Source organism: Palaemon carinicauda, chromosome 17 (genome assembly GCF_036898095.1).
Source record: "Palaemon carinicauda isolate YSFRI2023 chromosome 17, ASM3689809v2, whole genome shotgun sequence".
Taxonomy (NCBI): domain Eukaryota; kingdom Metazoa; phylum Arthropoda; class Malacostraca; order Decapoda; family Palaemonidae; genus Palaemon; species Palaemon carinicauda.
Genome location: NC_090741.1, coordinates 55,491,912 through 55,506,056, shown reverse-complemented (window position 1 = coordinate 55,506,056; position 14,145 = coordinate 55,491,912). Strand labels below are relative to the sequence as shown.

The 14,145-nt window shown below is 44.7% G+C and overlaps 1 protein-coding gene across 3 annotated transcripts in view; it reads left to right on the top strand.

The window, feature by feature from the left end:
* swm (Zinc finger protein swm) overlaps positions 1-14,145 on the top strand; it is a 99,439-nt gene that overhangs the window by 33,805 nt on the left and 51,489 nt on the right. For 2 of the 3 annotated variants that reach the window (XM_068391023.1, XM_068391025.1), the window contains exons 5-7: positions 9,594-9,787; positions 10,452-10,613; positions 13,523-13,741. In XM_068391023.1, the coding sequence (XP_068247124.1) occupies positions 9,594-9,787; positions 10,452-10,613; positions 13,523-13,741 (575 nt within the window). The remainder of the gene's footprint in view (positions 1-9,593; positions 9,788-10,451; positions 10,614-13,522; positions 13,742-14,145) is intronic. The other variant, XM_068391024.1, reaches the window with a different exon arrangement.

The window sequence follows — 14,145 nt, the reverse complement described above, 5'->3', positions numbered from 1 at the left end:
ATTCTCTCTCTCTCTCTCTGACAAAACTAAAGCAAATTAAATTCTCTCTCTCTCTCTCTGACAAAACTAAAGCAAATAAAATGTCTCGATTTAACAATACTAAAACAACTCTCTCTCTCTCTCTCTCTCTCTCTCTCTCTCTGTGACAAACTAAAGCCAATACTGTAAACAATTTCTCTCTCTCTCTCTCTCTCTCTCTCTCTCTCCTGACAAAACTTAAATAAACACTCTCTCTCTCTCTCTCTCTCTCTCTCTCTCTCTCTCCTGATTTGGCAAAAAAAATTAAATTAAAATTAATCCTCCACAAAGGGGCTGGGCAACTGCAGGAGCCCCTCTTCGGAGGATTGCTCTTTTTAGGTCACTGGCTGACCCGTCTTTTCTACGAAGTGTTTCTCTTTCGTTCGCGAGGGAGTACACTCATAGAGTCTCCTCTTCGGAGGACTCTTCTGCTGTTGTTGCTGTTGGCCGCCTTTGCCGTAAGGCTCTCCGTCCGCTACATCGTAAGGGCCTCCCGTCTCCCTATAAGGGTGCTAAGAGGCGCCTTTTTGAATCTTCTCCGTATGCAGCCTGCAGCTCCTACCTCCTTAGATCTCTCCGGGGATTGATCTCCAACGCCTTCCAGACCTTCCGCCCCTGGTGCAGATGGACAGCAGTCTGACCTCGTCATCCAACGGGCAACGGTCCCTTCGGGGCAAAGGGTTGCCTCCCACGGTGTGGGTGCTTCCCTTGCACTTCAGGGTTCCCCTGCGCGCCCTTCTGCAGTGGTAGCGCACAGGCGCTCTCCTACTCGTCAGCGTTCTCCTGATCGCTAGCGCTCTCCTGTTCGCCAGCGCTCTCCTGTTCGTTAGCGCTCTCCTGATGATCATCGCCCCACTGCTCGCCAGCGCTCTCCTGAGGACTCCGAACATCCTGCTGTTCCTGTTGTGCGCCCTGCGCGCCATCGGTCTCCTGAGCGCTCTAGATCTCCTGCCCGTCAGAGCGCACCTGCGCTTCCAGTTCCTGATACGCGCCCACGTTCGCCCGTGCGACCTAGAACTTCGGTTCAGGTCTTGGACAAGGACTCTTCTTCTCCTCGCCCTCGCGATCCGGCTCGTCAGCCTGTTCCAGCGCAGCAACGCTCGCGGTCGCCTACGCGTGCTTCTAAAGCTACTGTACGCACAGGATTCCACGCGTTGCCCTTCTGCTCGCCAGCGACGACCAGCTCGCCAGCGACCACAGTCGTGTCAATGTTCGCCTGCTCGTCAGCGATCTCCTGCGCGTCAACGATCGCCATCGATCTTCCACGCGTTACAGGTCCCCTGGACACCATCAGTAGCGATCTAGCGCTCGCCTGCTGTGGACCACGATCTCCGGTAGCTGAGTCTTGCCGTAGATCTTCCTCCTGCTCGCCAGCGCTCACCTTTACTTCTGTCCTTCTGTGCGCCAGCTTTCTTCAATCGTCAGCGCTCACCCGCGCGCCCTTTCCTGCCACGCACTAATGGGCGCCAACGGTTTTTCCTGACCGTCCAGGATCGCCTGATCGACAGCTCGCATCAGCGCTCTCCTTCCTGATGCACCTGCGCGCCTTCTGATTAGCGCGATGTGCCCCAACGATTCGCCCTCTCACCCACGATCTATCAGACCTGGGCTAAAAGGTTTCCTGTCTCCTTCTCGCCGTCATCCATCCCTAGTCTCTTACGCGTCAGCGATTTCCAACGCGCCCGCGCGATTTTTCGCCTGCGCGCCCGCGTGATTTTTCGCCTGCGCGCTAGTGTTTTGTTAACGCGCTGTCGCTTGCCAACGCGCCATCGCTTGCCGACGCGCCTTCACTTGCCTACGGGCCATCGCTCGTCAACGCACCATCGCCCGCCTACGCGCCATCGGTCTCCCGACCGCCTGCGCTCGCCCACGTGCCTGCGCGACCACACGCCCACATGCCCGCGCGCCTACGCGCATGCGCTCCAATGTTCGCCCGCGCGCGAACCAACGGTGTTCCATCGCGCGAGCGCCAGCTCGATTCCTGCAGTAGCCATTGCTTGCCTACATGTCATCGCTCGCCTGTGAACCGACCGCCAGCTCTCGCCCTTCCAACCACGCTCGCCCTCCTTCTGCGCTCCCTTGCGCACTTTCGTCTGCGCTCCTGCATGCCCGCGCACGGGCGCTTCCACGTTCGCCCACGCGCGAACCATTGATTTACCATCGCGCGAGCGCCAGGGCAATTGCGACCGCGATTCCCGTCGGGGTTTCGCAACATGGCCAGCCTGGCGAGTCTTCTGGAGCGCGTATTTCCAGAACACGGTCTTCACCCCGTAAGCGCAGAGCATGGCATGTGCAAGAGCAGGAAGAATCTTCAGGGAGGTCTGAGCAACATTCTTCTTTCCAGAACCTGGGTTAGCCCTTCCTCCTCGTCATTCCCTGGAAGGGTCTTGCCAGGGAGTTTTCCTTTCGAGTTTTCTCCGTCGGGCAAGGGGTGACTGGTTTAGCCCTTCCTCTTCACCATCTCGTGGAAGGGGCTTACCAGGCCTTTCCCTCCTCGGTTGCGACCCGAGGTTTTGTACAAGGAAGCTCCAGGAAGATCATGGGTACTTTCCTCCTCTCGGGCTCAAGCACCTTTGCGTTCAAATTTGCGGGCAAACTCGATGTTGGAGCATCTAGACGCAGTGACCGAGGGCTTCCTCTCGGGTGTCTCATCCGTGGATGTCGACAAGCTCAGGCACTCTTCCATCTTTGGGAAGAGCTTGTTTGAGCCCAAGGACAGAGACATGGACAGCTGTTGTGCGGAGGAAGTCGAATTCCGTTTTCACTCCTCCAAGGCGCTTACTTCCAGACCCTGCAGGCCTCCGACGCCTCTTCATTCAGCCTCGTCAGCCTAAGTTATCGGACCGGCTACGGCAGCTAAGACAAGGTGTACAATAGCAGTTCCCTCCTGTCAGGGACAGGTAGCACGGGAGGCTCTCCCGGGGAGGCATAATCCTAGAGGGAGCAGCAGAGTTCACAAACTTTAGGATTGGCAACCCCCCTTGCAGGTCTCACGCTGGGGGGATGCCTAAGGTTACTCGTCCGGATAACAGCTTCCCGATGCCGATTCCTACACGATCTCCGTGATCAGCCAAGGATATTGCGCCTCGCTCTTACCATCTCTCCGTCACTGTCAGCGAATCCAGTGTCACTGAGCCTCTATGCCATGGGGTCGGCAAGAGGTTTGCTCGTTTGGGCAGAAGGATCCATGCCTTAGGAGAAGGTCCTCCATAGGGTCGTCGACGGCTTCCCTCCCCGGCTTCTTCAGTCAATCCTTTCTCGTACGAAAGCATCTGAGACGGGAGTTCCGTCGTCGACCTCTCACCTCTGATCAAGTTTGTCGAACAAATTTCGTCCAGCGTGGAACAGCAGAGTCGATCAGACTGGTAACGAGACTGCAGGACTCCTTATGCCCTGGATCGGAAGGACGGGTACTTCCAGGTTCCATTCCATCCATCTTCCAGGAAGCTCTTGGAATCCCGCCGGGGCATCGCAGGTTTTTCACCAGAGAACTCTCCCTGCTTTCCTCATGGCCACTCAGGAGCAGGCTTCCGCCTCCTTCGCTTTTTGGAGGTCTGGCCAACTCCGGTAGTCTCGGGTTCGACCTTCTTCAACACCGAGATAAGCTTCCGGGACTTTACCAAGAGTGAGGGATCATGGTAATTTTCTTGGAGCCTTCTCTACTTTTGCCTCAACATCTGGAGTATCTAGCCATGATATTGACTCCTTCTCCGAGCCTTCCCTTCAGTTGACTGTGGCAAGGCTGAGGAGAGTGGCAGTACCTGTTCTCAGTCAAGGAGAGCTTTCAGCCCTATCTTGGAACGTTTCCTGGGTCTCTTATCCTCATTGACCCGTCTAATGGTCGCCTCAGGATAAGTTCCCTGTGAGGCGGCCCAAGTTCCGGTGGTATCAAAGCAACGATTAACCGGACTTTCTGGCCCCTATGGGACCAGCGGAACGTTTAGACCTGCAATGGGTGTTGACCTATGGAACCTCTTGATGGGAGTGGATATTCTCGTCCTTTCCCCACATTTGATGCTCTTCTCGGACTCGTCAAAGAAAAGGGGGGGGGGGGGCATGTTCCGGTTCAGGCCTATGGTCAGGACCTGAAGGGTACCTCCTCATCATTCAGGTAGGTTTAGAGGCCGTAGTCTGGCCCTTCTACAGATCCTACAGATCCTGCCGAGTCGCTCCGTGCGCGACAACTTCATGGTACTGGCGTATTCCAACCAGCAGGGAGGCACATTTTCATACATTCGCATCTTGCAGTAGAGATACTGAGATGATCCGAAGTCCTCTCAATACCTCTATCGGCTCGCTCATTCCGGGCAGAGGAATGTTCTCTCCTACAATCTGAGCAGAGCCTCACAGATCGAGAGTACCTGGGGGTCTTTGGCCTCTAGTAACCAGCAAGTCCTGGCCTGGGGGACCTGATCATGACAGCCTGGAACTTCAAGCTTCCGCTGTTCTTCCCCCCAGTCTCAGACCCCAAGACTCTTTGGCAAGATGCATTCCGGTGACGGTGGGACAACATCGACGCCTACGTCTTCCCACCATTGTTGTCTGTCAACCTTTCGATGGCCCTGGGAGCTCCGCTGCGACTATACGCAGAATGGTTTCCGGACCCTCTGCATCCCCTGACGGAACTCCCGGGAGAGCTTCTTCCACGACACAGGCTACTCAAACAACCACGCTACAACATCTTTCACAAGCCGTTGCATCGCTTCGGCTTCACACCTGGAGACACTACGCCGCCTCCTCAAGAAGAGACAACCCGCAACAGTCGCGGAGCGGAGGTCGCGTCACCTGCGATAGTCATCCGCAGGGGTCTACCAGGCGAAGTGGAGAGTCTTCTGTGGTTGGTGTCGTGGGAGAGATACCTCTTCCCTTGAGGCCTCTACTCCAGCAATAACGGAGTTATTGCTTTTCGGTGGGAGGAAACTCTTTTCCGCTCTCGGCAGTGAAGCCTATCGCTCAGTCTTTCCCTGGCCTTCAGGCTGAAAGGAATAGACTTTTCCTTCCCGCGGGATCTTTCTTCGTTCATGCGAAGCTACGAACGTACCTGCCCCAGTCGGAGTGAGACCTCCTCCATGGAGCATGGTTCGGACTCTTTAGTCCCTTAAGAGATCTTCTCAAGAACCATTACGTCAGGTCTCTGATCGTAATCTGTCTTGGGGGACGGTGCTCCTGCTCACTCTGGCCTCGGCCAGTGTGTAAGCAATCTTCATGGTCTCGTACGACTCCGCCCTTTCAAGAGAATAGGGGGAGGCAACATTTAGGTTCGCTCCTGAGTTGTTTTCTAGACTCAGAATCTTGGAGTCCCGGATCTTCGGTTCGACTCCTTCAAGATTTCGAGTCTCCGTTCTGTATCAGATGACCCAGACCTTCTCCTTCTTGCCAGTAAAGGAACCGAGGGGTTATTTTTGAGAACAGCTGCAGTTTGTCCTCACGTGCAAGCCGGTTTGGGAGCACAGGAAGGACACGGGAGAGTCACCAGTACAGTATACCTTTTCAGCTCGGACTCGAGGGCATTCATCTCGACCTGAATCCAGACCCTCCCCCGTCACGTCGCCCTACAGCACGATGTCGGATACATCGCAACGTCCCTCGCCTTCGAGTAGAACTACAGTGAACCCTTGCTACTTCGCGGTTCGACCATCGCGGATTCACCACTTCGCGGGTTTTTTCCATTACCCATATATATATACATATCGCGGATTTTCTGGAAATTTCGAAAATACCGCAATATCTGGACCCCAAATACGATATTTCGTTACCTGTAATTCCATTAATACTGTAATTAGTAATATCTGCTCTTACTGATTGTTCATTGCATTACATATGACATATAATTAAGCACAGAAAGAAATAAAACACGAAAAGAGAATGTGATCGTACGATAATTCAGTACTGTATACAGTACGTAGTAAAATTAAATCGAACATGAAACGCAAATCAGATGCAGTCATACCATATTAGAATGGTGTAAGGCTGCTGTTGGCTACTACTGTACTGTACTACAAATGTAATGGATGTGCTTATTTTCCATGAATCTTTTGTATGTATACGTACGTAGTACTGCATCCAATAATATTCTTTGTTGCAAAAATCACATTTCGAATAAGCGTACGAGAGAGAGAGAGAGAGAGAGAGACACACATCCTACAACAAAAGCGTAAAATAGCGTACGTAAAGCTATTATTATTATTGTTATTATTATTATTACTGTATTGTTGTTGTTGTTATTATTATTATTATCATTATTATTATTATTATTATTATTACAGTATCATTATTTATTATTATTATTACTGTACAGTATACTGTACAGTACTTTGAATTGGTAACCTACGTAGCATATAAGACGGGTTGTGATTGGTTCAAGCGCTGATAGATGACGAATCAGAACCCAAGTTTTGTAATCTAGCCTGTGATTGGTGTTTTGACCGCTTCTCCAACCCGCAGCATCTCTTTCCGCGGTCACTTTGTCTCCCGCTGTATCGCTGTGTTGACGTTGTTAAGTTATTGTGAACTTTAATCTGTGCTGTGCGTGACTGTTTTAAGTTGAACTTTTTGTTGAACTTTCTGTTAAACCCTACTGTACAATGCCTTCCAAGCCTTCTGCTTCTACTAAGGCTGGTAGTGAGCCTAAACAGCACCGAAAGATGATGACGATTGCTGAGAAGGTGACGCTTCTCGATATGTTAAAAGACAGTAGAAGTTACGCGGCCGCAGACCTCGAAGACCTGACGAAATCGGGCAGTGAAGACAGTGAAACATAGGAAGAGATCCAAGAAAATGTCGAAGAAACGGGCTTAACATTAGAACGGCTTGCCAAGCTCTGCAAGCTTGCGAATGAGATGAAAGAAATGTCGCAAGAGTGAGACGAGGATATGGTTCGTTCTGTACAATTCTGCACCAAGATTGATGAACACATGGCTCCCTACAGGATGCTCTTGCGAAAAAAGAAGCAGCGGCAGCAACTTCCGATCACAATGCCCTCGGAAGAAATTGAAGAAGTGTCTCAGGAAGAAGTTGAAGAGGTGTCGCAGGAAAAGACACCTCCATCTGAAGAGACGTAAAATACTATTATTGGCTGCACAGTAGAAGACATCATCAGCTTCATCATCATCATTTCTACTGTGCAGAAAATTCATCGCCATCATCATTCAAGTTTTTCTTGAACTTCTTTCGTGGTGAGTACAGTAACAATCTTTATTTTTTACTTTAATATTCTAACATTTTAATATTTGTGCCTGTTTTATAGTTTAGTACTGTATGCATTAAGTTAAAGGGAAGGTTTTAAAAGTCTGAAGAGTATACATGTTGTAACCTATCATATTTTTTTTGTTTAAAATTTACATTTACGTACGTAAAACAATCTCTGTCTCTCTCTCTCTCTCTCTCTCTCTCTCTCTCTCTCTCTCTCTCGTAAATTGTTTTCCTGCTTTGCTACGTACAGTATGTACTGTATGATTTTATATAGATACGGTAAATAATATTTGTAATAACATATTTTGTAAATGCTTTTACTGTAAATATCATTATTTATCACTTTCATCATGCGCGTTAAATGCCTTCTTTGTTCTGAGCGTGGTTGTTTACTGAGCGTACTTTATGACGCCGTCGTTTCAGGCGGCGTCATAAAGAAAAACATTTCATTTGGAAGTCCTAAGAAAAATTAAGTAAAACATTGGTAATAACAAAATCAACATACTGTATTGTATAATCAATATAATCGATGCAAAAACTAACCTATACATATATGTGTACACTAAATGAGTTTGTTTCTTCATTATGATCAGAGATGAACGTAAACAAAACATTGGTTGCCATTTTTTATCGTGCTTTTTAGCGTGTTTAGGAAACGCATGATATAAAATCGCCTTCAATATTTGTGCATGTTTTAGTTTAGGGTACTGTAGTACATGCATTAAGTGTTCTGTACATTAAAGGGTAGTTTGTTAACAGTACTACTGTACGTACAAGGGAAGGTTTTAAAAGTCTGAATACTGTATACATGTTAAATAAATAGGTAAATATGGTGTCAATACTTCGCGGATTTTCACCCATCGCGGCCGGGTCTGGAACCTATCTACCGCGATAAACAAGGGTTCACTGTACTCTGTGACGCAGGTGCTACAAGCTGGAGTCTGGAAGCGTCTAATGACCTTCGCAGCCCGCTTCCTGCAGGACGTGACCCACAGGGGTATCGATACGTTTCTATCGCTCTGTGGTGGCTACACAACAGCTGGTCTAACCTCAGGCTCCTTTTTGGACAGGTAGCAGAAGGTTGAGGGCATTGTTACCAGGTTTTAGACTACATGAATGAAAGAAGTATGTCTGGCCCTTACTTCTTTCTTCATCGTTCCCTCTACTGGGGAAGCAGCATCCTGGTCTCTGCATAGCTGACCTCAAACCTCTGCAGGTAAACCATGCTTCCTTGTGTTCCGAGTATTGAGACAATACTGTCGCGTCCCCCATACCCTGACGAGGTGGTATTGGGAACGTCCTAACCCAGAGTTCCTTCTGGAACTCCAGGTCAACTGCCTAGGACGTGTCACACTTTCTTCCTTCACACACAAGCTTATGTAGGCCACACGTTTCCTTGCGGAGCAAGGAACTTGTGAGGTGCAGGGACTCCTTTTCTCGAGTGCGACTCACTCGGATTCTGAGTCCCCGGGTAAGCCAAAGCCAGTATGGCTGGGGACTTTCCTCCCTTCCTAAGGGGTTAGTCACCCAATGTAAATAAGGTGGTTTGTATTTCGGTTATGGAACAAATGACAAATTCGGAGATAATTTGTATTTTTCCTAACCATACAAACCTTAGCTATTTACTCATATTTGCCCGCCAGCCCTGTCCCCCAAGTCAAGTCCTACCTCTAAGTGAAGTGAGACATTTCACTGGTGTGTGAGAAGGGGAGGGGTAGCAAGCTACCCCTCCCCCTACCCCTGCTAACTAGCGCGGGGTAGTAAACCCTCATTAAAATCTAATGGCTCGTCATTTCAGCTACGCCGAAAGTAAACCCAATGTAAATAGCTAAGGTTAGGAAAAATACAAATTATCTCCGAATTTGTCATTTCAGAACTAAATAGCCCACTTGGGTCTTTTTAGAAATGATAGTGGGAGTTCAATGCAAATTTAATACTGTACTGTAATATTAGAAACTAATGAATTAGCTTTTTTTTTTTTTAAATATATTGATAAAGTTCTGTAGGAAGGGGAGCAAAGTATGCATTATATATGTTACTGTAGATGATGATTTTACCTCTTAAGTGTGAAAAATCATCATCATCTCCTCCTCCTCCTACGCCTCCTGACGCCATGGCCTCGGTTAGATTTCGCGAGTCATCTCTATCTTGAGCTTTTAAATCAATACATTTCCATTCATCATCTCCTACTTTACGCTACAGAGTCCTCATCCATGTAGGCCTGAGTCTTCCAACTCTTATAGTGCCTGGGGGAGCCTGGAAAGTGTCAAAATATACAATGGAAACTTGTTGAGTATTTGAATATGGACTAAGAATTTTTTAGAAACTTAAATGCTAATTTTTTGAGATTTGGTTCAATTGTATTACAGCATTACTTTTCATAGGTATAGGCGTTCCAGAACACGCTCCCGAACAAGGAGTCCCAGGCGATCCAGAAGTCCACGTCGTTCCAGGTCAAGGGAGAGGCGTTCAAGGTCAAGGAACAGATCTCGTTCTCTCAGTCCAGGAACTAGGAGAACTCGCGTACGGTCCCCAAGGTCGTCGAGCCCTCTGCGGAAGTCAAAGTCAATCCCGAAAGGTAGGTTCTGTTTGATGTTAATATTTAGATGTTTACTGGTAATTTCTACCGATGTTTTGGTTTGTTCTAAGAGAGCATAAACAAAATGAATAAAAATAAGTCTATGGTAATTTGTGTTAAAACTAAAAAAAGTTTGGGTAATTCACACTAGCGTTTGATTATTGTGTTATGCCTTTACACTTACGTTACTCGTTATTGGAAATATAATTTTTTATGATATCTTTTTCACAGTAACAAAATGATAGGATTATTTGGTTAATAGATTTCTTATGTATACAAAGTAATGTTGACTGTATTGGTGAGCTTGATAACCCTATTTGATATGCATGAGTTCTGGATTTACATAATTCTGAATTCCCTAACTTTCTTCCAAGTTATTTTATTACTGAGGTATGTTAATTCATGAATAAAATTCTCAAGACAGAAGAAATTTAACGGGAATATCAAGAGGCCAGTTTAATGAGCAGATATGAATGAGTAATTGGAAAAGAGATGTAGTATTCGGGGCCCGATAATGAATCTTGACATCAATGAATGAGGTTGTTTGGACGTATGATGAGTAGGTATTGAAAGTATGATAAAGAAATTTTGAACCTTATAGTATATTATCATCATCCGAGTATTTGAAAGGAAATTTTACAAATTAATTATTTTCCCCTTCTAGATGAGAAGCGCGATAGTCCCCTGCATAGTTCCCCATCCACCGACGTCAGGGTTGAACCGCGGTCAGAAACCGGCAGCACTGTCATTCAGAGTGTTGTTGTGAAACATCCTGATTTTCAGGCTCCTGTTGCTGCAAAGAAACAAAGATGCAGAGATTATGATGGTGAGTGTTGTACTGTGTACTGTATTACAATTACGTTGCGAGTTACACATGGAATTTTTACATTCTCATGATTTTCATGCCATTGAATTAATTCCCCTTTTTTAGATTCTCAAAGTACTGTTGAGGATTTTCATTCATTCTTGTCTGTAGTGGTCTTTTAACAGTGTTATTATTACTAGCTAAGATACAACCCTATTATTACTAGCTAAGATACAACCCTAGTTGGAAAAGCAGAATGCTACAAGCTAAGGGGTCCAACAGGGAAAAATAGCCCTGTTAGGTAAGGAAATAAGGAAATAAATAAACGATATGAAAAGTAATGAACAACCAAAATAAAACATCTAAAAAACAGCAACAACATCAAAACGGATATTTCATATATAAGCAATAAAAAGACTTATGTCAGCCTGTTCAACATAAAAACATTTTCTGCAAATTTGAACTTATAAAAAGTTTTAGCGATCATTTAAAAGTATGTCCTAATAAAATTATGAACTTTACAAACGTGTTACTCATCAGTTGTGTATTAATATTTCCCAACCGTTAATCATTCAAGTATGCTATTAAAGGCTATTAATTGAGCAGATACAGTGTTTATTTACTTTTCAGATATTGCTTGAAGTAAACTGTAGTGTTGACTTAAAAGTAAAATCATGACTTAACTAATGCATAACATTCGGTATTTAGGACAGACTGGCCACTAGCCTACGTAGAGAAAGGCTTTTATTTCCTGTCAAGTTAGGACTACCGCTTACGATGGTCATGGATCCTTTTTTGCTACTGCATTCCCCTGGTCATTCATTCATGATTGTGTAGAATTCAATTTTATTTTATTTTTAGTGTTTTTTGAGGTTTAATTCTCTGGTGATCCCAGCAGCAAAACATAGGTTGTTAGTCTCATGGCTTGCAAACTTGTTTACGGTGATCATTAATGTTCGGTGTCAACTATTTATGTTGACGTTTCTTAGTGTAACTAACAAAGGAATGCAGATGGAAACTTAAAATTTTAACAGAAAGCTGAATAAGTTTTCTATAGACTTATGTGTCTTCGAATCCTCAGAATAAAATGTTGCTTTTCATGAGATGCCATTGTTTCTGTGTTTTTATTTTGTCATTAGCCTACTGTAATGTTTCTGATCTGTCTTTCTGCTTTCTGTACATACTGTTCTTATGCTACTCACAGAAGTTATTAATTTACTTTTTCTCATTTTTTTTATTGTCCACTTATAACATAACTCAATTGAGTATGATGCTTGTAATGTTTTTACATTTTATTATGGTTTGGTTCTTTGTTTGTTTTATATTTAGTTAAGGCCTCAAACTATCATGCGTTTGACTCGCAAGAGGTTTATTGTTTTCTCTGGCTTTTCACATCTCGATGTGTACGAGAGCAGATGATTTTCAGGTCTTCTGTGTTCTACCAGTCACGAGACAAGGAAGTGTCCATCTCTTTCCTTCCTCTCTCCGTTACTGATTAACCAACTTTAGGTGTAACTTTTTCCACTTACATCTTTCATGATTATTGTCAGTGCTTCAAAAGTTCTATTAATTTCTGGTCATAATTAATGTCAGTGCTTCAAAGGTTCTGGTAATTTCTGGTCATTCGCCAAGCCAATTCTTTCATTATTTGATGATTACTGTTTGTAGCTTCTCCCTCTACTCAACCAGCATTTTCGATGTTTATATTGCTGAGGTGTGAATGGATAGATCGCCATATTTATCGTTATATGTTCTCAGCAAAATGAAGGGTTTAAATGTTATTTGTTCCAACACGGAGTACTTGCCTCGAACTACTTTTTTAGGAGTATCTGGGATTCTCCTCCCAACCGACCAGAATTTTGTGTAGTTCCCCTATCTCCGTTTTCTATAGTGGGTCCCTCTTTATGTTATTTTGTCTTTTTCTTCCCCACCGTTATCCCTCCGTTAAGGGGTCGGTTGCCTGATGCGCCCTCTCCAATGCCTTCGATTAAAGGCATCCTTTTCAACCAAACCTCTTCGCTCCATATCCTTCACCTTATCTCGCCATCTAATTCTCTGCCTCCCTCTCGATCTTTTCCCCCTAACTGGTTCCTCCCAAATCCTCCTCACTCCCTCCCCACTCCCTCCCCACCATCCATCCTTAACACATGCCCACACCATCTCAGTCGTATAGTTTTTTGTTGATATTAAATTTTTTATTGGCTATATCCATCTGTTTTTAGTAATGGATGGATTTTCTGGATGCAGTACTTCCTTTGTTTGCATCATTGAGGAATAAATTAAAGGCATATTTATTTCTATGAACCTCCCTGGCATTCATACTGCTTCCTTCTCACTTGTTGAACTTAAAATTTGTGATATTTCCCATTTTCTTTCACTTATATTATTGTCCCTCTAGTGGAGTAATGAGATTATATGACGGTGTATGGCAATAAGATCGCATGTTTATCCTATCACAGCATTGCCATTTCAGCATCATTCTCGTACTGTATGTCATTCTCTTAATCTTAAGGTTGTCCAATAACACCAGTTGAAGAGGTTTGGTAATTTGTTTTTCTTCCAAGGGGTGGCATTTTTCCCATATTTTAATCTTCCACACTTCCTTTTTTCAATAAGAATCTCTATTACTTATTTTGTCGTGAAGCTACACTCATCATTCAATTTTCACTTATTCCATCAGACTTCTTTTAGATAATGTTAGCTGGCGCCTTCGATTCACCCAACATCACAATATTATCAGAAGAATATTAGAATTTGTTGCTTCCAAGTATATTTCCACTCACCCAACATCAGAAGAATATTAGAATTTCTTGCTTCAAGTAGATAGTTAATTTTCTTAGTGATCAACTAATTATTTTTCCATTTTCATAGGGTTAAGGCTAGCAACCTGATTATCAGTTAGTCAAGATATAACTTGTGTATTTCAACAGAGAAAGGTTATTGCATGAGAGGCGATATGTGCCCATATGACCATGGATCTGACCCCGTAGTTCTGGAGGGAATTGGAGGCGTGATGGATTTTCCACCACCTCCCGTGCCCGGCGGGGGTCTCGGCTCCACGGGATATTCCCCGGCCTCCGATACTGCTCAGGGGGTGCCAAACCCCAGACAGCCACCCATGCGACATATGCAGTATGGTAAGATTCCTGGTTAGTGTTGGTCGACTTGTGTTTATTGAAATTTTCCTTATGTTTTAGACTTCACTGGAAATTGAATGTTGTTTTTCTGAGCTTTAAAATTAAATTGAGAAATCGTATTTTTTTATACAGCACAGTGTACTTCATTGTTAACTATTTTATTAATATTTCTTGTGATATTGTTACCAATTCAACTAATAACATTGAAGTGAATTATCAAATTCTAAGGTTATATCTTACGTATTCTTAATTAGGTATCTCTTTGCTATCCATTTGTTAAGGGAAAAAGAACATTCAGTTTTTTTTAAGGTATCAAATAAATGCTGAAAACATGTAGTACTTCAATTACAATCCAATTTTACAATATATTTATATGCTAGAGATACGTGTAGCTCTAAAATTTGCCTTTTTTTCAG